Source organism: Paramisgurnus dabryanus, chromosome 4 (genome assembly GCF_030506205.2).
Source record: "Paramisgurnus dabryanus chromosome 4, PD_genome_1.1, whole genome shotgun sequence".
Lineage (NCBI taxonomy): Eukaryota > Metazoa > Chordata > Actinopteri > Cypriniformes > Cobitidae > Paramisgurnus > Paramisgurnus dabryanus.
The window spans coordinates 50,939,401-50,966,140 of record NC_133340.1 but is presented as its reverse complement, the minus strand read 5'-3'; the positions used below and the strand labels follow the sequence as shown (position 1 = coordinate 50,966,140).

Sequence of the window (26,740 nt, the reverse complement as noted above, 5' to 3'; positions counted from 1 at the left end):
CAGACCATAATGATTACACCCTGAGTCACGAGTCAAACGGTCCAACCCCCATGTCTCTACGATGTTCTGATGCGGAGATATAAGGCTTTGTTTACTCTGTTGCTAGGGTAACGTATTTGGTTGCTAGGGAAAAAATTGGCATCTCATAGTGATTACCCGCCGAGTCACGAGTCAAACGGTCCAACCCCCATGTCTCTACGATGTTCTGATGCGGAGATATAAGGCTTTGTTTACTCTGTTGCTAGGGTACTGTATTTGGTTGCTAGGGGCGTGGCTTGGGAGTGGCCAATGATGTGCCCAGTGATTACACTCCGAGTCACAAGTAAAACGGTCCAACCCCCGTGTCTCTACGATGTTCTGATGCGGAGATATAAGGCTTTGTTTACTCTGTTGCTAGGGTACTATATTTGGTTGCTAGGGGCGTGGCTTGGGAGTAGCCAATTATGTGCCCAGTGATTACACTCCGAGTCACAAGTAAAACGGTCCAACCGCCGTGTCTCTACGATGTTCTGATGCGGAGATATAAGGCTTTGTTTACTCTGTTGCTAGGGTACTGTATTTGGTTGCTAGGGGCGTGGCTTGGGAGTGGCCAATGATGTGCCCAGTGATTACACTCCGAGTCACAAGTAAAACGGTCCAAACCCCGTGTCTCTACGATGTTCTGATGCGGAGATATAAGGCTTTGTTTATTCGGTTGCTAGGGTGCTCAAATTTGGTTGCTAGGGGCGTGGCTTCGGAGTGGCCAATGATGTGCCCAATTGTTACACCCCTAGTCACAAGTAAAATGGTCCAACCCCCGTGTCTCTACGATGTTCTGATGCCGAGATATAACTGTTTGTATTTTATGTTGCTAGGGTGCTCAAAAGTGGTTGCTAGGGGCGTGGCTTAGTAAGTCTGTAAGGATCCTGAGAGACTGATTGGATGCCTGAGTAAAATGAGCCCACCCCCATGTCTCTATGACACTGTGGTGCAAAGATATCCATCCGGGCATTTTATAATGGCAGTCTATGGTATAGGTTGCTAGGGTGCCCAAAATGGTTGCTATGGTAACCTTACACCCCATTGTGGGGGACGTCCTGACAGAGTCTAGCACCCTCTTCAAATTTAGTTACCCACATGTTTCTATGAAATCCTGGCTCGGACCTATGACCCGTCAAAATTTTTGCAATGGTAAGTCTATGGGATTTTGCCCCATTGACTTTTCATTGGGGCACTTTTGGGCACCTCTTACACCCCAGGGGTACAACTTACACCCCATTGTGATCTATGTTTTTACAGAGCCTACCACCCTCTTCAAATGTTGTAACCCACATGTTTCTACAAAATCCACGAGCGGAGCTATGACCCATCAAAGTTGGGCCCAATGTTAAGTCAATGGGATTTTTGGGGTGGTTTTACGCCCCCCTTTCGGAAATCCTGCACCCGATCCCTTATAAAAGTCATAGCACACCTCTCCTCAATAATCCGGTCGATTTGAGCCCTCTTTCATGGGTCTACAACAAAGCGTGCGGGACGAGTTAATCGCCGAAAAAAGTGTCCGGATGTAAGAATAAAATATAACTAGATAGGTACATTTCCTGGAGAAAATGTGAGTGGTGCTTGCCGTGGCAAAATTCTGGGGACCATATATGATTATACTCCAAGCCAAAAGTTAAACGATCCAACTCCCGTGTCTGTACGATGTTCTGATGTGGAGATATAAGGCTGTGTTTATCCGGTTGCTAGGGTACTGTATTTGGTTGCTAGGGAAAAATTTGGCATCCCATAATGATTACACTCTGAGTCACGAGTCATACGGTCCAACCCCCGTGTCTCAACGATGTTCTGGTGCAGAGATATAAGGCTTTGTTTATTCGGTTGCTAGGGTACTGTATTTGGTTGCTAGGGAAAATTTTGACATCCCATAATGATTACACTCTGAGTCACGAGTCAAACGGTCCAACCCCCGTGTCTCTACGATGTTCTGATGCGGAGATATAAGGCTTTGTTTACTCTGTTGCTAGGGTACTGTATTTGGTTGCTAGGGAAAAAATTGGCATCCCATAATGATTACACTCTGAGTCACGAGTCAAACGGTCCAACCCCCATGTCTCTACGATGTTCTGATGCGGAGATATAAGGCTTTGTTTACCCTGTTGCTAGGGTACTGTATTTGGTTGCTAGGGAAAAAATTGGCATCCCATAATGATTACACTCTGAGTCACGAGTCAAACGGTCCAACCCCCATGTCTCTACGATGTTCTGATGCTGAGATATAAGGCTTTGTTTACTCTGTTGCTAGGGTACTATATTTGGTTGCTAGGGAAAAAATTGGCATCCCATAATGATTACAATCTGAGTCACGAGTCAAACGGTCCAACCCCCGTGTCTCTACGATGTTCTGATGCTGAGATATAAGGCTTTGTTTACTCTGCTGCTAGGGTACTATATTTGGTTGCTAGGGAAAAAATTGGCAGACCATAATGATTACACCCTGAGTCACGAGTCAAACGGTCCAACCCCCATGTCTCTACGATGTTCTGATGCGGAGATATAAGGCTTTGTTTACTCTGTTGCTAGGGTACTGTATTTGGTTGCTAGGGAAAAAATTGGCATCTCATAGTGATTACCCGCCGAGTCACGAGTCAAACGGTCCAACCCCCGTGTCTCTACGATGTTCTGATGCGGAGATATAAGGCTTTGTTTACTCTGTTGCTAGGGTACTGTATTTGGTTGCTAGGGAAAAATTGGCATCCCATAATGATTACACTCTGAGTCACGAGTCAAACGGTCCAACCCCCATGTCTCTACGATGTTCTGATGCGGAGATATAAGGCTTTGTTTACTCTGTTGCTAGGGTACTGTATTTGGTTGCTAGGGGCGTGGCTTGGGAGTGGCCAATGATGTGCCCAGTGATTACACTCCGAGTCACAAGTAAAACGGTCCAACCCCCGTGTCTCTACGATGTTCTGATGCGGAGATATAAGGCTTTGTTTACTCTGTTGCTAGGGTACTGTATTTGGTTGCTAGGGGCGTGGCTTGGGAGTAGCCAATTATGTGCCCAGTGATTACACTCCGAGTCACAAGTAAAACGGTCCAACCCCCGTGTCTCTACGATGTTCTGATGCGGAGATATAAGGCTTTGTTTACTCTGTTGCTAGGGTACTGTATTTGGTTGCTAGGGGCGTGGCTTGGGAGTGGCCAATGATGTGCCCAGTGATTACACTCCGAGTCACAAGCAAAACGGTCCAAACCCCGTGTCTCTACGATGTTCTGATGCGGAGATATAAGGCTTTGTTTATTCGGTTGCTAGGGTGCTCAAATTTGGTTGCTAGGGGCGTGGCTTCGGAGTGGCCAATGATGTGCCCAATTGTTACACCCCTAGTCACAAGTAAAATGGTCCAACCCCCGTGTCTCTACGATGTTCTGATGCCGAGATATAACTGTTTGTATTTTATGTTGCTAGGGTGCTCAAAAGTGGTTGCTAGGGGCGTGGCTTAGTAAGTCTGTAAGGATCCTGAGAGACTGATTGGATGCCTGAGTAAAATGAGCCCACCCCCATGTCTCTATGACACTGTGGTGCAAAGATATCCATCCGGGCATTTTATAATGGCAGTCTATGGTATAGGTTGCTAGGGTGCCCAAAATGGTTGCTATGGTAACCTTACACCCCATTGTGGGGGACGTCCTGACAGAGTCTAGCACCCTCTTCAAATTTAGTAACCCACATGTTTCTATGAAATCCTGGCTCGGACCTATGACCCGTCAAAATTTTTGCAATGGTAAGTCTATGGGATTTTGCCCCATTGACTTTTCATTGGGGCACTTTTGGGCACCTCTTACACCCCAGGGGTACAACTTACACCCCATTGTGATCTATGTTTTTACAGAGCCTACCACCCTCTTCAAATGTTGTAACCCACATGTTTCTACAAAATCCACGAGCGTAGCTATGACCCATCAAAGTTGGGCCCAATGTTAAGTCAATGGGATTTTTGGGGTGGTTTTACGCCCCCCTTTCGGAAATCCTGCACCCGATCCCTTATAAAAGTCATAGCACACCTCTCCTCAATAATCCGGTCGATTTGAGCCCTCTTTCATGGGTCTACAACAAAGCGTGCGGGACGAGTTAATCGCCGAAAAAAGTGTCCGGATGTAAGAATAAAATATAATAATATCCCTGAGCAATAGTAATAGTGATGCTTTGCATAAATGCAAGCACCACTAATAATATCCCTGAGCAATAGTAATAGTGATGCTTTGCATAAATGCAAGCACCACTAATAATAATAAGCTTAGATCGAAGAACAGTATGTTGGCTTTGTCAAGCCAACATAACTATTGACTATGGTAAAGTCCATTTAAGAAATCTATTCCATTATTTGTTTATTTCTTGTGCTGTTTGTTTATTTTAATACCCCGTGTATTTAGTTTGTTGTGTGTGTGTTTTATTTTTCTCTGAAGTTATTCTTGTTGTCATTAATATGAATTTTCTATTTGTCTTTTGCATTTGTTAATAATAAAGCATAAATGCGCAAAATACACGTTTTTTACTGTTCTAACATTTTTGCTTGTATAACCACAGATGTTATCTTCGCTAGTACTAATGATAACAATTATACAAAATTCATAAGTATATCAACAACAGATGAATAGCACTGTTATCAGTGCAATTTCTATCTAAAACTAGTGTTAATGCAGATACAGGGTAGCAGTGTAGAAGTTGTCATTCTTGAGTCTAATGCTGTAACACTATGACACACCCCAGTGGTGGCTAGAAGTTCGGTTCTCCCGTCTATAAAAATATACTTTCATACGTTTAAATGTCATTATGGTATTAAATGTGAAGTATAAGTTATTTCTATGTAAATTAAACAACCATCAACAAAATTTGTAGTGTTATTTTGGCTAATCCGCAGGGGGGCCGAGCAGAGCGAACATCAGTAGTACAAGGTGTGTGCAGGGCGGACTGGCCATTTTGGCCTGGCTGCTGTTCTGACCCGCCGTGCAGTCAGCTCAGGTTGACATGTGAAATAACATAATATGATATGAAAGAATGATGGCCTCTTAAAATCCACGAGTCATTCAATCGCGGTGCGAAAATGCCACCACATGACCTAACGGCGGCAACCCACTGCCTTTTTGGCTTTATCTAACAAATATGCAGCGCAAAGGAGAAGCAGAGAGAGACAGACGCAGCGAGATGCTGCAAAATCACAGAAATATTCGCCAAGAAGGGAGCAGGTCAGTCAAGTTACCATTAAAAGCATGCATCTATATATTGCTGATTAACATTACATGTTTTAAAGACAGGTGCTGGCGTGATGCATTGCTTTATGTACAGTTGTTGCTCTGAACGCATCAGGCAGATAATTTCATGCAGCAAAACACTGGGTGATTGTGAAGTTTTTCCTTTTATAAAACTTGTTTTTTTTGTGGAAAAACTGGATCAAAAGTGCAAATCAAGCTATCAAGCTATATTTGCAGTTCTTTAAAATAACTTTTTTTTTAAATCTAATAATATAAGTAAAGTATAGATTATTAAATATGTTTGTTTCATTTAAAATATTAATATTTCAACATTTGAACTCCTTCCTTTTAAAAAGTGTATGCCACCTTCGTTTTTGTCTGTGATATGATAGTATACATTGTGTATTCCTAGTAAGTTTTTGAGGGTTCACCTTAGGGTGGCCATTCGTGCCAGTTCTGCCGGACACGTCCCGAACATGTTTTCTCCGGAAGTCGCGTTGCTCGACCGCATATGTCATCAAAGTTTAATATTTCGGGTTTAATTTCAGAAAAGCAACTGTTACATTTCAAGGTAAGAATGAAACTACAATGATTGTATGTCTTAAAAGAAATAAATCTTAATTTTCTAATGTATTTTAACTGAAACGTGAGAACCTCGATGACATATGCGGTCGAGCAACGCGACTTCCGGAGAACGAACCCAAAAACATGTTCGTAACGTGTCCGGCGGAACTGCCACGAATGGCCACCCTAGTTCACCTACTACAGTATAGACATAGAGGCTGTTTCCCAGACAGGGCTTAAGTCTAGTTCAAGACTAAAATGCCTGTTTGAGTTTTAGTTCTTAACTAAAAGTAGCTTGGACTAACATAATATACATCAGTCACATTGTTTTGTCTCAAGATGCACACCTGTACTATTTTTGTAAGGTATGCTTGTAAAAACTACATAAGCATCCTAATATAACTAAGGCCTCGTCCTGGCTTAATCTAAACCCTGTCCTGAAAACCACATCATACTGCATCTTGACAACTCAGTATTAAGTTAGATCTGATCACTTGTTCGCCAGTCCTCTTTTCTATATTTTAGATCTGTATAAATTTTTTCCCAGATTAACACAGTGTCTATATCAACTTATAATATTACCCTATAAGATAAAATGACAATAAAACAGTAAAAACAGTAAAATCATGTGTTTGTACTGGAAACATGTGTCGTGTATTTGCACAGTGAATAATGAATCAGCAAGTCTTCATTGTAAAAAAATCTCCATTCCCAACTGAAAATTTTCTAGTCCCATACATGAAACACAGGGAATACAATGGAAAAGTGGATTGCAAGGTTAGTAGTATTTAACCCCTTACGAAACAAAAATATATTGCAATATATTAGGCAACATATTCCCATATATGGGATTTAATATTTATATTTTCCAATATATTGAAATATATGCATAGACCATACATGTATATATGATACAAAATATATTGCAATCAAGACCAAAATGGACACTATATTTTTACATGTAATAGTTTGTCTTTATATGCTTTAATATTTTGCAATATATCATATATTGCAAAATATTAAAGCATATAAAGACAAACTATTACATGTAAAAATATAGTGTCCATTTTGGTCTTGATTGCAATATATTTTGTAATATATATACATGTATGGTGTATGCATATATTATATATGCATACACCATACATGTATATATATTACAAAATATATTGCAATCAAGACCAAAAAGGGCACTATATTTTTTACACTATATTTTTTACATGTAATAGTTTGTCTTTATTTATTTGTATGTATGTGTATATACACTCTTAGAAAGGATGTGTTAATTTTTTACACATCTTTGTGCGTTAAGCTTTTAACACATTATGTGTAATTTTAACACATAATGTGTCATTTTGTGTTGATTTTGTGTTAAAAGTAACACAAAATGTATTGTTTCAATAATAACACAGTGATGAGTGAATTCTGGGACAACGCATTTAGTGTGTCGTCGCACAATCAACACTAATGTGTTGTTTTTAACACATTCATTCTAAGAGTATATATATATATATATATATATATATTTATTTATTTATTTATTTATTTATTTATATATATATATAGGCGTCAGAGCATGTAGCTCGCAATGCTCAAGTAGGAAGCTGAGATTCAGGCACGAAGAGAGGACAGGATGCATAACAGACACCAGCAACAACGAGGCTGATAGATAGGTCCTGACCTATGATCCTGACCCACACTCCTAATCAGTAGGTGGCTGTAATGCACCTAAAAGTTGTTTGCCAACTGCCAGTAAATCCCAAGAAGAAGAAGACGGAGGCTGATGTCAGCAGGCTACCCAACCCAAGGAAACTTCAAGCATTACAAGGTAAATAGTTTTCAGAGCTGGTGCTTTCCAGTTTTTATTGCATCTCTGCTAGGAAAGATTTTTGTGAACAAAGAGGGGCAGCAGGAGGAGGAAGAGAGTAATCCTTGTTGTTCTGCTCCACAGATACTGTCTTACAACAGTTTCCTACGGTCAAGAAAGCTGATGTCAGAAAATCCATTAACAGTAGAATCTGCGAGCTAAGACACCAGGTGAAGAGCCAAGGCATGGTTTTATAAGTCGTTTAAATCAGTGAAGAACCAAGATAGACTTCTAACCAGGATAACGGACTGTTCTTTTGGCTATTTATTTCTTTGCTTTTCACGGTTCCCAAAACTTCTTGAAAGTTTGTTAATTATTTATTTATTCATTCTTGTCTGTGCATTTTGTTTATAGATATTGTCTTTATATTGTATAACGGCACTGCTGAAAGTTTGAAATGGACATTGGTAATTTGAGTTGCTTTAATTTATATTTTGTATATTTTTTGTTTAATGGCACTCTTTTAAAATGTAATTTATGTAAATGCAATGCAACACATTTCTGTAATGTAATGTTAAGCCAATAACATTTCCTTTGACTGACCATATGCAAAACCTTTTGTGGTTTTAATAGGCCTATGTAGCTCTGTACCTCAAATTGGGTTTAGTATCTGTGCCTGATTAAAAGAAAATAAAGGTGGCTTTTGATAGATTACCCATCAGTCTGTGTTAATATGTTGTGTAAATGTTTGTATATTCCAGGTTGCATATTTAAGAATTTATATATTTTATATGTTTCATGTACATACACTGTATATATCCCCATATATGTTTCATACATTGTATGTGCATGTTCTCATATATGTACACATATTGTTCATACATTTACAATAAATATGTACATATATTTCCATCTAATTTTACATATATTTAAAATCTATTCCACAATATACCGAACACATATCTACGTATATATTTCCATATAGTTATACATATATTTGAAATATATTTTACCATATAGTAAACATACATGTGTCACTATGGAGCAGTTTCCCGGACAGGAATTAGACTAATCCTAGACTAAAATCAATGTAAGAGCTGTCCAAACTGAAAACAACTTGCACTGACATATCTTTTAATACATCAGTGCCCTTTGTTTTGCTTTAAAATTCACACAAGTTACGTTTTTAGTAAGACATGTTTGTTAAAACTAGTTATATTACCCAATTAAACTAAGGCCTAGTTCTGGCTTAAGCTAATCCCTGTCCAGGAAACCACCCCTATATCTGTACATATAATACATGTTCCCATATATGCACATATATTTCACATATTTCCCAATCTAATTTTACATATATTTAAAATGTATTCCACAATATATCGAACACATATCTACATATATTTCATGTATTTTACATATAATTTTACATATATTTGAAATATATTCTACCATATAGTAAACATACATGTGACCCTATATCTGTACATATATTGTTAATACATTTTCGCCTATAAATTGAAATACAATATTGTGGATATTTATAAATATAAAATTGCATATATTTTTAAATATTTAAACACATATATTATATTTAATGTACAATATATTGAAAGCGGCAATCATTTGTATATTTTGCAATATACTGCAATATATTACACATATATAGAATATATGTAACATCAATATATTATTCCATGTATTACCAATATATAATATATTGGAAAATTGGAAGTAAAACAATATATTGCAATATATTACAATATATTTCAAGTAATATATTGGTAAATATATTTTCCTTTCATAAGGGACCCTACTCTAATAGTCAAATAATAATTTTTAAATCATACCCTTACTGGGGGCTGAGCCCCCCTAAAATGAAAATCCTAGAATCGCCCCTGCCCATGAGTACCCCAATCCGATCTCGGCTCTCCCAGGGTTAGTTCTATAAGCAGGAAAATGTTATCAATGAACATTAACATTGGCGTCAACAACATGAAAGCATGGATCCATCCTGCCTTGTATCAACGGTTCAGGCTGGTGGTGGTGGTGTTATGGTGTGGAAGATATTTTCTTGGCACACTTTGGGCCCATTAGTACCAATTGAGCATCGTGTATTGTTTCTGACTACAGTGTACCCATCCTCTGATGGCTACTTGCAGCAGGATAACGCGCCATGTCATAAAGAGCAAATCATCTCAGAATGGTTACTTGAACATGACAAGAGTTCACTGTACTCGAATGGCCTCCACAGTCAACAGATCTCAACCCAATTTCACTTACCCTGCTGTGCATGAACAAAGCTGTTCCTCAATTTGTGCGTTTCCCATTTGAATGGTCAGCCTTTGAGGCGGCTGCTGCTTGCTTTAGCTTCAATTCTGAGTAAATTATTTTCTAATCGGTTGCATATTATGTAATTGATATGTCCTTCAAATGCACACTGCAGTCCCTTTTGTCTTGTTTTCTCAGATATTTTACCTGTTCACCAAAAATTACTAATTATCTCCTTGGGAATGTCTGACACCGGTGCATACATACTGTAATAGACTTGTCAGGCATGAAAGCTTGACAGGTGTTGCAACAATAACTAAGGAGGGCAGGGCTTAGTGAAGGGTCAATCAACATCTTTAAAAATTGTGTTAATCGTTAAATTGGGTATTAAATCCCCAATTTACCAATTAAGTGTGAACAATACTTTTTCATAAATAATGAGAAAGGAAATCCTCACCCACATCCTCTAAAACTGATATTTTATTTATGTAAAGTTACACTCACAGTAATAACAAAACATATTTAAATAATAAAAAAAGTGTTTTATGCTGCATCGGTTTGGAGTGCGTCACACAAAAGCTACTTTAAATTCGTTTTGGTAATTTGCTAATTATTTAAGTGAAAAACATTTCGTGTAGGCTTATTTATTTTATATTTTTTTCACCAAAGAAAGACGTAATTGTCATGTTCTATTGATTTTAATGCTATCTGCGCATGAAACCCTTGGGGGGAGTTATTTATAAATGAGTCAACAACGCAAATCAAGGAATGAACTTATTTCTCTATTTAAGACAGCCAGTCTGGCAGGGCTGTAATAGCGATACAGCAAACGCCGAAAAGTTTATAGGATGAGATTTGGAAGTAAGATTATGATGAAAAAGCGGTAAAAAAGCACAACATTAAAAGTATCAGGAAGAATGAAAACTAGAGATTCTCGTTTAAGCGTTTAATCTCTAAAACCATGAAGTGAATGAACCACATACAAGGTTCTATCCTGCTTTACAACTGTTTGAATTTAATTGTATTTATTTATCAAACTTTAAGACTACCTAATTTCAGTAAGCAACATGCTACTCAAAATTGTAAAACCTTGAATTTAACTTAATCAGAAGCTCATTCTAAAAATTCAAGCTCTATCAAGCCTCTCACAGGCAGACGATGCAGGAAGAGGTGTATTATTGTTCCCACTGTAAGTCCAAATCCGATGCATATCAGATAGGAATCCAATCGCATTTAGAACGTGTGAACAGCCAAAAAACCACATAAAATCTGTTTTTTTCAGGCTACATCCAGTGGTGGTTTAAAATTGCTTTTCAAATTGCATTACTGGAAATCCATTTCGACATCAAATTTGTGTAGCTTTTCGGTTATGTTACCTGCTGTTGCATCACGTAAACACGTCAGACATCAGGCAGATTGTTGTGCCGAAAAAACAGTGCAGACATTCCGGAAAACGGCAGAACGCTACAGGACTCACAGATCAGATCTGAACAGTTGTGATACACAATATGGAAAGCGAAATTAGATATGCACCAAAATCAGATTTGGACTGACAGTGTGAACAAGGTCTTAGTCTTGAAAGAGAGGCTGCAAATAGCAGGGAACTTGTCACACGGAAACACACTAGGGCTGTAACGATTAATCGCGTGTCCCATTAAAAATGCCCATCTGAAATTGATTTAGAATCGATTTTGAATTGATTCCGTGTTTTATGCACAGCTTGATTGTGTACTATGGTGTTTTGGTCAGTACGAAGATCTAAAATCATTATGAGTTGTTTATAAAGTGCATTTAAAAAGCAACACTCGCTAAACAAAAACATTCAAAATAATATTTATTATCATGAAAATACCTGAAACAATTTGAAGAACAGCGATATAAATATCCGTATAGACATTTCCTGAAATAGCGTTTGTAATGCTACTTCTGTAGCACAAAGGGAGTTGCTGCCCCCCCTGGCTTTGGGATGTGCCGGGATTTCACCGTAATATAGCTAAAATTCATTCATTGAGAAAATGAGCATTTTTATGAGTAATCGTTTCAGCCCTAAAACACACTTCATGTGTTGACGGTTTCAAAGAAGCAAAAAAATCTTCAACATCAAAATTTAAGTTAAACTGGCCATCAGCACAATTCAATTGTTTTGGTAAGAGCAAGGGAAAATAGAATGATTTGATCTCTAAAAAATAAGTACTGTAAATAAAATTGTAAGGAGTAAAATCAATTTCTTAAAAAGTAAAAGTATTGATTTTTAATTGTACTCAAGTAAAAATCCCCAAAAATAATACTTAAGTGCAGTAATCAAGTAAAATTACTCAAGTACTTTACACCTCTGTATATTGCGCACTGTAAACACAATTAAAGCTACAAAACACAGAAAGAATGGGACCTTTAACTTCAGGCACATGAGAATTAAAGGTATTGCGGAGGATTTTCTATTTCCGGGTGGATCATCAACACTATTGGTCCTCCTAGTTGTCAATCAGGAGTGTTGTGCAATTGCATTTTTTTTAAATGTGGATAAGGCGGTTCTTTTCTAAAATTCGAGAAAATCCTCCGCTATACCTTTAAGGGAAAGTGTTCGTCTTCAGACATAACATAAGTAAAAAGAAATCTCAAACAGATCTTTGCATATGGCATTGCCCTGAAGATCGACTGAATAAATTATGCACACTTAAAATATCCAGGCAAAGAAATTGCCTACAAGACAAATTTAATAATTTACAAATCACAAACAGGGCAAATGTGGGAAGCAAAAGGTGTGACACACACAAGGTGTCTGGTCATGTATCGAAATATGTGGGGGAGTTGAATAAAGACTAGACAAAACGTGACAGGACCAGAGAGACAGCCCTGTGTAGTGTATGTTTGGAGAGGTAGAATTCTTCTATCAAACTTGTTTACAACAATACGAGTAGGATGATTTTCTCTGTTGTTGACTGAAGTTGCAGTACAACAGTGTAGATAAAGACATTATCATTTACACCAAGTCCCCAAAAATACCTTTTTATTTTTGTCTTTCTAAAAGAAATAAAACAAACATTTTCAGATAAAACCATGGTTCTTATGAAAAAAGTCCCAATCAACAATGGGTGTGTAACATGCACAGTCTTTTCAAAACTGTTTTCTTTTATCAGGGAAAGCCCATAAACGGCGCAAGCAAAAAAAGATCGGCAGGGGTAGTTTTTTGCTCATTTCCCCGATTTCGCGTGGCATGCAAACACCTTAACCGGCTTTCTCACAGTTTTGTTCATGTACGCATGTCTCCGCGTGTGAAAGATAAACATCACACACAGAAGTAAGCACAAAGTAACACATGAAAGTCTCTTCTGGACAGTTGGCAGATAAGTCTCATGTTACATTTCTCGTTCTGCAGACACTAGAAGATACAACAGTATAGCTTAAGACAGATATGCTTTTTGAATGACTATTATGCACTGTAGGCCGTGACGTCATTGCCTACGAGAAACCTGACATATCTACAAGTCCCATGTAAACACAGTTGTCTGCATAGCAGTTTTTTGATTTGCATGTAAACGCACAAAATTTTTGAAAGTTATCTGATTATTCTGTGCATGTAAATGATATGAGTCATCTTCGATTGTCATAAATAAATAAAAAAACAAAACAATTGCATTTGCCATCTGTGGCACTTTATCCCAGAGTAGGCAGGTACATGACTCTGAATGTAAGATATTGGACTGTCTGTTTGTCTGCGTGTGTGCGTGCGTGCGTGCGCGTGTGTGTGTGTGTGTGTGTGTGTGTGTGTGATTCCCCTGCTGTTTCCAGGTAATAACCAGGTGTTTGTATGTGTGAATCAGTATTAGTCCACTCCAAGAGCTTTGAGCTGTCTCTCAATATCCTCATCTGATATCTCATCTGCTTTGGATGTGGAGGCAGATGGTTTCCTTTGGTTAGCTGCAGGGGCACGAGCCATCTGGAAAGAAAACAAGGAACCCATGATGGATCAAAATATAATGTAAAGGACAGCTGTGGGGCCCATTTCAGTAAGGAGGTTCAAACAACTTTGAGTTAAAACTTGAACTCTGAGTTGACTTACTCTGAGATGGGAAAACTCTGTAACTTTGGTTACTCTGTAACTTTGGTTTAAGAAGTGGGGAGGACCAAAATGGGGAAAATATGGGTGATACAAAATACAGGAAATAATGAAGTTAATTATAACGACAAATTCTACTAAATTATTTATAAGATTTATTTGTGGATTACTGTTTGCTACATAAAATCACAAAAATTGCAAAATAATGTTAAGAACATTCTGAAAATATAAACTTGATATGTTTAACTCTTTCACCGCCAGCGTTTTTTAAAAAAGTTGCCAGCCAGCGCCAGCGTTTTTCATGATTTTCACTAAAGTTTAATTCCTTCCAGAAAATGTTCTTCTTTAAATATATAAACATACAATATACCAAATGAAAGAACAGACCCTCTGCTTTCAAACAAAAAAAACCGTTTCATCCTACCTTAAGTGGTTCTTTTGCAATCAGCTTTTGAATATGGGTAGGTTTTTGCAAAAACACCATATTTTGAGCAAAAAGCAGAAATAATTCAATTTTTATGACGGACTTTTCATAGAGATCCGATTCAGAGCGATCTTTAAAACAGACACGGACATGCAGCAGCTTGCCATAGGGCAATACTTCCGGTTTTAAAAAGTTGCGGAAGGGCGCCACCTGGTGGATAATAGCGGTATTGCGGAAAGACGGAATATCTCGTCATTGGCGGGGAAGCGTTTTCTCTTAATTGACGAGATATCTCGTCAATGGCGGGGAAAGAGTTAATATTGACTGAGTAATGTCATGTCAGCAATTGAAATCATAGTAGAAACTAGAAATGCAATTCCCAAGGAATTACCAGTGCATGAAAATGCAAAAAAGTTGATTGACAGAAATGTAAAAGAAACTTAGTCTAGTAGTTTACCTGGCTGTTGACATGTTTTAGTGTGAAGCTAGCATGATTTAAAAAAGTTATCATGATGAAATATGAAGCTAGCATGAGTTAACATGATTTACCATGAAGTTAACATGATTTATCATGAAGCTAGCATGATTAGCATGAAGCTAGCATGATTAGCATGATGCTAGCATGATTAACACGAAGGTAGCATGAAGCTAGCATGATTAGCACGAAGCTAGCATGATTAGCATGAAGCTAGCATGATGCTAGCATGATTAGCACAAAGCTAGCATAAAGCTAGCATGATTAGCACGAAGCTAGCATGAAGCTAGCATGATTAGCACGAAGCTAGCATGATGCTAGCATGATAAGCATGAAGCTAGCATGATGCTAGCATGATTAGCATGAAGCTTGTATGATTAACATGATGTTAGCATGATTAGCACGAAGCTAGCATGATTAGCACGAAGCTAGCATGATGCTAGCATGATAAGCACGAAGCTAGCATGATGCTAGCATGATTAGCATGAAGCTTGTATGATTAACATGATGTTAGCATGATTAGCACGAAGCTAGCATGATGCTAGCATGATAAGCACGAAGCTAGCATGATGCTAGCATGATAAGCACGAAGCTAGCATGATGCTAGCATGATTAGCACGAAGCTAGCATGATGCTAACATGATAAGCACGAAGCTAGCATGATGCTAGCATGATTAGCATGAAGCTTGTATGATTAACATGATGTTAGCATGATTAGCACGAAGCTAGCATGATGCTAGCATGATTAGCACGAAGCTAGCATGATGCTAGCATGATAAGCACGAAGCTAGCATGATGCTAGCATGATTAGCACGAAGCTAGCATGATGATAGCATGATTAGCACGAAGCTAGCATGATGCTAGCATGATTTGCATGAAGCTTGTATGATTAACATGATGTTAGCATGATTAGCATGAAGTTAGCATGATGTTAGCATGATTAGCATGAAGCTAGCATGATGTTAGCATGATTACCATGAAGTTAGCATGAATTTAGCATGAAATTAACATGATGCTAGCATGATTAAGATGATGCTAGCATGATTAGCATGAAGCTAGCATGATTTAGCGTGAAGCTAACAAGATTTAACATGAAGTTAGCATGATTTAGCATCAAGTTAGCAAGATTTATTATGAAATTAGCATAAAGCTAGCATGAAACTAGCATGAAGCTAGTATGACTTAGCATGAAGCTAGCATGAAGCTAATATTACCCAAAGACCCAACCCCCATGTCTCTATGATGTTCGGATCCAGAGATATAAGGCTTTGTTTATTATGTTGCTAGGCTGCTCATATTTGGTTGCTAGGGGCGTGGCATAATACCTCAATAAGGATGGCGAGAGACAGATTGGATGCCTGAGTAAAATGAGCCCACCCCCATGTCTCTGTGACACTGTGCTGCAAAGATATCCATCTGGGCATTTTATAATGGCAGTCTATGGGAAATGTTGCTAGGGTGCCCAAAATGGTTGCTAGGGGCGTGGCTTAATAGCTCAATAAGGATCCTAAGGGACTGATTGGATGCCTGAGTAAAATGAGCCCACCCCCATGTCTCTACGACACAGCGCTGCAAAGATATCCCATCTGGGACGTTTTTATTTCCTTATATGGGCATGATTCCTGCCCCATTATAAGTCTATGGGGACATTTGGAAGCCTCTTACACCCCAGGGGTACAACTTACACCCCATTGTGAGGTATGTTCTTACAGAGCCTGCCAGCCTCTTCAAATGTGGCAAGTCACAAGTTTCTGTGAAATTCTAGGTCTGAGCTACGACTCGTCAAAGTTTGTCTCCATGTTAAGTCAATGGGATTTTTCGGCTGCTTTTTCGCCCCTGGGGCGAAGACCGTACCCCCGATCGCTTATAAAAGTCATAGCACACTATTCCCGAATAGTCCGCACGTTTGAGAGTTTGAATGAAGTTTCTAAGTTAAGCGGTTCGAGCCGTATTAATTGCGGAAATTTGGTTGGAAGAATAATAATAACTAGATAGGTACATTTCCTGAAGAAAATGTGAAGTGGTGCTTGCCGTGGCAAATTTCTGGGGACAGTATATGATCATACTTCCAGTCACGAGTAAAACGATCCAAACCCCGTCTCTCTACGATGTTCTGATGCGGAGATATAAGGCTTTGTTTATTCGGTTGCTAGGGTACTGTATTTGGTTGCTAGGGAAAAATTTGACTTCCAATAGTGATTACACTCCGGGTCACGAGTCAAACGGTCCAAACCCCATGTCTCTACAATGTTCTGATACGGAGATATAAGGCTTTGTTTACGCTGTTGCTAGGGTACTGTATTTGGTTGCTAGGGAAAAAATGGCATCCCATAGTGATTACACTCTGAGTCACGAGTCAAACGGTCCAACCCCCGTGTCTGTACGATGTTCTGATGCGGAGATATAAGGCTTTGTTTACTCTGTTGCTAGGGTACTGTATTTGGTTGCTAGGGAAAAAATGGCATTACATAATGATTACACTCTGAGTCACGAGTCAAACGGTCCAACCCCCGTGTCTCTACGATGTTCTGATGCAGAGATATAAGGCTTTGTTTACTCTGTTGCTAGGGTACTGTATTTGGTTGCTAGGGGAAAAAATGGCATCCCATAATGATTACACCCCGAGTCACGAGTCAAACGGTCCAACCACCGTGTCTCTACGATGTTCTGATGCGGAGATATAAGGCTTTGTTTACTCTGTTGCTAGGGTACTGTATTTGGTTGCTAGGGAAAAAATTGGCATCCCATAATGATTACACTCGGAGTCACAAGTCAAACGGTCCAACCCCCGTGTCTCTACGATGTTCTGATGCGGAGATATAAGGCTTTGTTTACTCTGTTGCGAGGGTACTGTATTTGGTTGCTAGGGAAAAATTGGCATCCCATAGTGATTACACTCCGAGTCACAAGTCAAACGGTCCAACCCCCGTGTCTCTACGATGTTCTGATGCGGAGATACAAGGCTTTGTTTACTCTGTTGCTAGGGTACTGTATTTGGTTGCTAGGGAAAAAATGGCATTACATAATGATTACACTCTTGAGTCACGAGTCAAACGGTCCAACCACCGTGTCTCTACGATGTTCTGATGCGGAGATATAAGGCTTTGTTTACTCTGTTGCTAGGGTACTGTATTTGGTTGCTAGGGAAAAAATTGGCATCCCATAATGATTACACTCCGAGTCACAAGTCAAACGGTCCAACCCCCGTGTCTCTACGATGTCCTGATGCGGAGATATAAGGCTTTGTTTACTCTGTTGCTAGGGTACTGTATTTGGTTGCTACGGAAAAAATTGGCACCCCATAATGATTACACTCTGAGTCACTAGTCAAACGGTCCAACCCCCGTGTCTCTACGATGTTCTGATGCGGAGATATAAGGCTTTGTTTACTCTGTTGCTAGGGTACTGTATTTGGTTGCTAGGGAAAAATTGGCATCCCATAATGATTACACTCTGAGTCACGAGTCAAACGGTCCAACCCCCGTGTCTCTACGATGTTCTGATGCGGAGATATAAGGCTTTGTTTACTCTGTTGCTAGGGTACTGTATTTGGTTGCTAGGGAAAAAATTGTCATCCCATAATGATTACACTCCGAGTCACGAGTCAAACGGTCCAACCCCCGTGTCTCTACGATGTTCTGATGCCTAGATATAACTGTTTGAATTTTATGTTGCTAGGGTGCTTAAAAGTGGTTGCTAGGGGCGTGGCTTAATAGCTCTGGGACTATCCTGATAAATTGATTGGATGTCTGAGTAAAATGAGCCCACCCCCATGTCTCTACGACATTGTAAAGCGAAGATATTCCATCTGGAACTTTTTTATTCCCTTATATGGGCATGTTTCCTGCCCCATTATAAGTCAATGGGAAATTTCGGGTGCCTCTTATACCCCAAGGGTACAACTAACACCCCAATGTGATGTATGTTCTTACAGGGCTTCTACCCTCTTCAAATGTTAGAACCCACATGTTTCTACAAAATCCTCGAGCGGAGCTATGACCCGTCAAAGTTGGGCCCAATGTTAAGTCAATGGGATTTTTGGGGTGGTTTTTCGCCCCCCTTTCGGAAATCCTGCAACCGATCGCTTATAAAAGTCATAGCACACCTCTCCTCAATAAACCGGTCAATTTGAGCCCTCATTCATGTGTCTACGACAAACCGTGCAGGACGAGTTACGCGCCGAAATTTTGTCCAGATATAAAAATAATAATAATAATAACTAGATAGGTACATTTCCTGAAGAAAATGTGAAGTGGTGCTTGCCGTGGCAAAATTCTCGGGACAATATATGATTATACTCCAACCCAAAAGTAAAACGTTCCAACCCCCGTGTCTCTATGAGGTTTTGATGCAGAGATATAAGGCTTTGTTTATGCGGTTGCTAGGGTACTGTATTTGGTTGCTATGGAAAAATTTGGCATCCACTAGTGATTACACTCAGAGTCACGAGTTAAACGGTCCAACCCCCGTGTCTCTACGATGTTCTGATGCGGAGATATAAGGCTTTGTTTACTCTGTTGCTAGGGTACTGTATTTGGTTGCTAGGGAAAAAATTGGCATCCCATAATGATTACACTCTGAGTCACGAGTCAAACGGTCCAACCCCCGTGTCTGTACGATGTTCTGATGTGGAGATATAAGGCTTTGTTTACTCTGTTGCTAGGGTACTGTATTTGGTTGCTAGGGAAAAAATTGGCATCCACTAGTGATTACACTCTGATTCACGAGTCAAACGGTCCAACCCCCGTGTCTCTACGATGTTCTGATGCGGAGATATAAGGCTTTGTTTACTCTGTTGCTAGGGTACTGTATTTGGTTGCTAGGGAAAAAATTGGCATCCCATAATGATTACACTCTAAGTCAGGAGTCAAACGGTCCAACCCCTGTGTCTCTACGATGTTCTGATGCGGAGATATAAGGCTTTGTTTACTCTGTTGCTAGGGTACTGTATTTGGTTGCTAGGGAAAAAATTGGCATCCCATAATGATTACACTCTGAGTCACGAGTCAAACGGTCCAACCCCCGTGTCTGTACGATGTTCTGATGTGGAGATATAAGGCTTTGTTTACTCTGTTGCTAGGGTACTGTATTTGGTTGCTAGGGAAAAAATTGGCACCCACTAGTGATTACATGCCGAGTCACAAGTAAAATGGTCCAACCCCCGTGTCTCTAGGATGTTCTGATGCGGAGATATAAGGCTTTGTTTACTCTGTTGCTAGGGTACTGTATTTGGTTGCTAGGGGAAAAAATGGCATCCCATAATGATTACACTCTGAGTCACGAGTCAAACGGTCCAACCCCCGTGTCTCTACGATGTTCTGGTGCGGAGATATAAGGCTTTGTTTACTCTGTTGCTAGGGTACTGTATTTGGTTGCTAGGGAAAAAAATGGGATCCCATAATGATTAAACTCTGAGTCACGAGTCAAACGGTCCAACCCCCGTGTCTCTACGATGTTCTGATGCGGAGATATAAGGCTTTGTTTACTCTGTTGCTAGGGTACTGTATTTGGTTGCTAGGGAAAAAATGGCATCCCATAATGATTACACTCTGAGTCACGAGTCAAACGGTCCAACCCCCGTGTCTCTACGATGTTCTGATGCTGAGATATAACTGTTTGAATTTTATGTTGCTAGGGTGCTCAAAAGTGGTTGCTAGGGGCGTGGCTTAATACCTATGTAAGGATCCTGAGAGACTGATTGGATGCATTAGCGTGTCCAGAAAAAGAAGAATAATAATAATAAGTATGGGGAATAATAATAGTGATGCCTTGCATAAATGCAAGCACCACTAATAAGTATGAGCAATAGTAATAGTGATGCCTTGCATAAATGCTAGAGCTGCAAATTTCGACTATTTTTTCAACCGATTAGTCTATTGATTATTTTTTCGATTATTCGAATAGTCTAAATAAAGATTTTTTTTTACAAATAATAAATGTAACATCTGCTATTAATGCCAACATTTTATTGAAGCATTTTCTCAATTAAACAAATACACAAACAGTGCCAGTGCCAAGGAAAATATAACAAATCACATAAAAACAAGTCCAACATTAATTCAGCCTAACATAAACAGTGCAAAAGGGGCATTATTCACCTTAAACAAATAAAATATATTAATATTAAAGAAGTAAAATAAAAATAAATCAAACTGAATAATAACTCCTTATTAATATAAAAACATGTCCTGCTCTTTATTGTTCCAGCCCTAGTGCTAATCATAAACTAATGAAGAGTCATCATTAACTACAAAATGACTCACATGAAATCATTGTTTATTAATACATTAACTAAAAAACATGTCATGTTGTACTTAATGATGACTCTTCACTTCGTTTATGATTAGTACATGCATTTACTCAGCATTAGTTCAGACTGAAGTAAAAATAAGTTCATTGTGATTCATGAACCCTTATTATAAAATGTAACCATTATATTATTACTGTTAATATTATTACTATCAGTAGTAACGTTACTGCATTCTCATTTAGCATCAACTTTAACATTTAACTTTTCTTAAGTCTCGGGTAAATACAAATTTAGTTAGCATGATCTTCTAATATTTTATAAACGGCGTTTACGCTGCTGTTACTTTAAATAAACGCATGTCAGGAATACCTAACCAGACGAGCTTTTATAATATCTGCGCACATAGCAAAAAAATAAGCTATGGGAACTCCGCGCTGCCAGCTGGCTTTCAGTGCACGCGGGCACATGCCTATCTCAGTGTAACACAGTAACTTATTATTTCATAACTTCTTAATATAAAAAGTTAAACTTGTCCCGCTCTTTATTTACTGTTTCAACATACTGCCCAGACGCGATGCAATGTCGTGTCTGTCAGGCGTCTCGCAACTCGTATTAAACTAAGATGTAAACACAGCTGTATTAAGCACCATATATGCCTGCATTGATTCTATTGTTGTATAAAAACTTACTGTAAAAATTCAAATACTTACGCTGCCGTCGCGTCATTCTGAGGTCGGAGAGCTCCAGGTTGTTTTCTTTTAAGATGATCATGCACAGATGTTGCGCTGCTGTGGTATGCCATTTCAGTTTTACACAGTATGTGTTTTATTTGGTCTCTGCTTAAAGTATTCCCACACTTCTGATCACGTTCTGGCTGTTTGGTATAACACTTGTATTATCCGGTCGGAGCTGAAGCCGCCTTCATTTGAAAACGTAAACAATGCGACGCATCGACGCATTTCCGGCAAATCGACGTAATTACGTAATCGACGTAATCGACTACGTCGACGCGTCGTTCCAGCCCTAGTTAATATTATTACTATTAGTAGTACTGCATTCTCATTTAACTTTAATATTTAACTTTTCTTAAGTTCCGGGTAAAAAACAAGTTCAGTTAGTATGATCTTCTAATATTTTATAAACAGCGTTTACGCCGCTGTTACTTTAAATAAACGCATGTCAGGAATACCTTACAAGACGAGCTTCTGTAATATCTGCGCACATATTCGCAAAAAAGACGTTCATTGGGAACTCCGCACTGCCAGCTGGCTTTCAGTGCACGCGGGCACATGCCTATCAGTTCTCAATGTGACAGTAACTTATTATTTCATAACTTCTTAATATAAAAACATGTCCTGCTCTTTATTTACTGTTTCAACATACTGCCCAGAAGCGATGCAATGTCACGTCTGTCAGGCGTCTCGCAGCTCGTATTAAACGAAGATGTAAACGCAGCTGTATTAAGCACAATATGTATAAATTCTATTGTTTATAGAGTAAGTATAAAAACTTACTGTAATAGTTCAAATTCTTACGCTGACGTCTCGTCATTTTGAGGTCGGAGAGCTCCAGGTTTTCTTCTTTTAAGATGATCATACACAGGTGTTGCGCTGCTGTGGTATGCCATTTCAGTTTTACACAGTATGTGTTTTATTTGGTCTCTGCTTAAAGTATTCCCACACTTTTGATCGCGTTCTGTCTGTTTGGTATAACACTTGCATCACCCGGTCGGAGCTGAAGCCGCCTTCATTTCAAAATGTAAACAGTGCGACGCATCGACGCATTTCCGGCAAATCGACGTAATTACGTAATCGACGTAATCGACTACGTCGACGCGTCGTTCCAGCCCTAATAAATGCAAGCACCACTAATAAGTATGAGCAATAATAATAGTGATGCTTTGCATAAATGCAAGCACCACTAATAAAAAGCCCAGTAAGAACAGTACAGCGCATTTTCAATGCACTGTAATTAATGCTTGAAATCAAACTGTGATGCTCTTTATCTCACAATAAGATTTTAGACATACTGTTGTCACTGAGTGTATAACATACTTGCTATTACACACACCAATAAAATTGAAACATTTAAAAATTGAAACATTTTCCATGGCGATGACAATGTGCGGTTTAAAAAAATCAAAACAAACGACTTTGAAAAGTGGGGGGACACGATTGGGATTCTGTAAAGAAAAAATTACACCCCTGGTTACAGAACAGCTGAAACGAGTAGATCAATTAACTCTAAGTAGATTGACTCTGATTTAAGCACATGCACAACCACTATGAAAAGCTATCATCAATGGAGCTCCAATATTACGATTTAGCACATGTAGGGCTGGACCAAAATATTAGATTATTCGAATATTCGTTCAGTGGGTTGACATTCGATTTTCAGTTTTGAGATTGGATCGGTGGACTTGCATGACAGAGCACTGGGGTTTCTGCAAAATATCTTCTTTATTGTTTTACTAATGAAAAAAAAAACATATTGGATGGTGTAAGTCAGGGCTATTCAAATCTTACCCTGGAGGGCCGGAGCACTGCATAGTTTAGGTCCAACCCTAATCAAACTTACCCACCTGTGATTGTCTAGTGATCATGAAGACCTTGATTAGCTTGCTCAGGTGTGTTTGATCAGGGTTGGAGCTAAACTATGCAGTGCTCCGACCCTCCAGGGTAAGATTTGAATAGCCCTGGTGTAAGTGTTAGTAAATAAACTTGATTTTGAAAGTATGCTACCGTTTTATTACAGTTTGTTATTGTATTTTCGTTGTGTTATTTAAATGGCCTACCCTTTACATTGTCTGTAATTACTGTGCTGCTAATTTCTGATACGGGAGTGTTTGTTTGTTAGAAAAATGTTAGGTTAACGTTACCTTATTAAAGGGATAGTTCACCCCAAAGTGAAAATTCTGTCATCATTTATTCACTCTCATGTTGTTACAAACCTGTATACATTTCTTTGTTCTGATGAACACAAAGGAATATATTTTAAGAAATGTTTGTAACCAAACTGTTCGTGGACCCCATTTACTTCCATTGTATTCTTTTTTCCTACCATGGAAGTGAATGGGGTTCACGAACAGTTTGGTTACAAACATTTCTTAAAATATATTCCTTTGTGTGCATTAGAACAAAGAAATGTATGCGGGTTTGTAACAACATGAGAGTGAGTAAATGATAACAGAATTTTTATTTTTGAGTGAACGATCCCTTTAAAAGTATTGCTCTTGTGTTTTGTTTCGCTAATGCTGTTCTCACAGGATGCGTGAGGCACGCTGTTTCCGGCTTGCGCTGTTCTGTAGTTTATTTAAAGTTTATTCATTCTAAACGTGTCACATGTTCATATTGCACGAAAAAAGGCACTGCACTCCCTTGGGTCCGCAGCAACACATCTGCCACATAATAAAGCTGTAGACACACACACGCACACACAGATTCCTGCCTTTATTAAAGAGGAAAAATATGTTCAGCCCCTCCTTCCGAAGCTTTGAATATTCGATTTGATTTACACTAGGGGCCCTATTTTAACGATCTGAAACGCAAGTACGAAGCGCAAAGCGCAAGTGAGTTTGTGGGCGGATCTTGGGCGCTGTTGCTATTTTCCCAGCGTGAGAAATAACTCTTGCGCCGGGCGCAAATCAATAAGGGGTTGGTCTGAAGCAGGTTCATTATTCATAGGTGTGGTTTGGGCGTAACTTCAAATAAACCAATCAGAACGCTATCCAACATTCCCTTTAAACGCAAGGGCGCAAGTTCCACGGCGGGTTGCTATTATTATGACGGATTTACCCAGTGTACGCCAGGAGCGGTTCACAGCCGAGGAGACCCCCGTTCTTGTAAGAGCAGTCAAAGACAGAGAAGTTGTTTTGTATGGGAATAGGAAAAACCCGCCCAAATCAGCGTAGGTTAAACAGGCGTGAGAGGAAATAGCCACAGTCTCATCAGCTGGCATCCCCATCATTGCGCCAAGCACTACAATGATGTCAGGAGACGGGGGAATCCCAAGCTTGCCAGCATAAATCGGGCACGCTGTGTAACGGGAGGTGGATCTGCCTCAGGACCTGACGCCAACAGAGGACATCGCTGCGTCACCTCACCGCTGAAAGGATTTGGGGGCTTTGAAATCGGACCCAAGAAACGCAAGCAAGGTCCAACCCCAAAGTACTCTTACAAATCAAGTTCATATACATTAAGGTTTCTTATGAAAACATTTTAATTATTATTTACATAAAATAAACGTTATACAGCCACACAACAAACTTATGAAAATATTTTAATCGTTATTTGCATGAGAATTTTTTAACGCAGCCACAATAAATAAAAACTATCACCAAAATGCTCACCACAATGATTTCCCTTATCTCATGTGTTAATATTTTTTATTGTAACAATTTATAATTTGCAAAAATAACTGTTGCATCTGTGTAGATTAGAAAAGCAAAGTGTGCGCGCGTTGTGCACGCTATACATTATGGTCAATCATGCGCCCTTAAAATAGCATAATGAACAACGCGCAACGCGCCACAGACTTTAGGCTAGTTTTTTTTGGTCAGTGGCGCAATTGTTTTTTGAAACTGGAAAATAGCATCAGGGATGGTTTGCGCCGGAACACGCCTCCTTTTTGCGCTGAACATAGGGCCCTAGAGCTTCGAAGCTCAAAAAATGGTATTCGGAACAGCCCTAAGCACATGACAAAGAGGTCCGGATACTTTTCATTACAAAAACTGAAAGTACTGCTGCAAGTGTACAGCAACTACAAGCATGTATTTTAAAGAAAAGAGTTGTTGTGGGAAATTGCTTTTCGGGTCAATGTGTAAATTTTTTATCACGGGTAAAATATCAAATGTAAATTAAAGCTGCAAGCAGCGATGGAAGGGCCCTCGCACGCATGTGCACCGCCCCCCTATGGCCTTAGTAAAGCTTTGAACCAGGGGGATTTAAATTTAAGTGGGTTAATATAGGTGGATATTTAAAGGAACTTTGACGTGCCACACCTCTTGTGTGCAGCAGGTGGCACTGTGACTGTAACTGATTGTTGTTATATTGATGTGTTCAGGCCAGGACCCTTATCAAAAGTGTGAAGTATAGGGCAGATCGGACAATGTATGCCTGAATTGCAACAGATTCCTGTTTCATGGCGAAACATCACTCTTTGCAAGGCCGCCACGGACACGCCCTTCAACGAAAAGTCAAGATCTTCGCAATTTAGCATCGCAGAGGGCTTAAGATCAGTCTCACCTGATATGATAATGATTTGATTAAATCTCTGAGAACAGTAAATCACAGCTTAAAACAAGGCATTTCCTGCTACCTCTAGGTGGCGCTAGGACTGGAGCTGAATATTGGCATTGAAATGTGTTCAGGCCAAGACTCTTATCAAACATGTGAAGTGTGGGACAGATTGGAGATTGTATGCCTTAGTTATAACAACTTCCTGTTTCATTGCAAAAACGCTGAATATTGTCAGGCCGCCACGGACACACCTTCCAACGAAAAGTCAAAAGCTCCGCAATTTAACATCGCAAGAGATTGAGCAAATATGATGACGATCTGACAAAATCTATAGGAGAAGTTCGTTAAAGTACGAAGCCTGGAAATGACAAAAGTTGCACAGAAATCACAGCAAAAATTAAAAATGGCCGACTTCCTGTGGGGTTTAGA

At 39.2% G+C, this 26,740-nt stretch overlaps 1 protein-coding gene across 1 annotated transcript in view; it reads right to left on the bottom strand.

The window, feature by feature from the left end:
- Nucleotides 1-12,858: 12,858 nt before the first annotated feature.
- The window catches only part of chmp2bb (charged multivesicular body protein 2Bb), a 39,935-nt gene continuing 26,053 nt past the window's right edge, over nt 12,859-26,740 (bottom strand). The window contains exon 6 of the mRNA XM_065254906.1: nt 12,859-13,805. Within this exon, the coding sequence (XP_065110978.1) occupies nt 13,692-13,805 (114 nt within the window). The 3' untranslated portion in view covers nt 12,859-13,691. The remainder of the gene's footprint in view (nt 13,806-26,740) is intronic.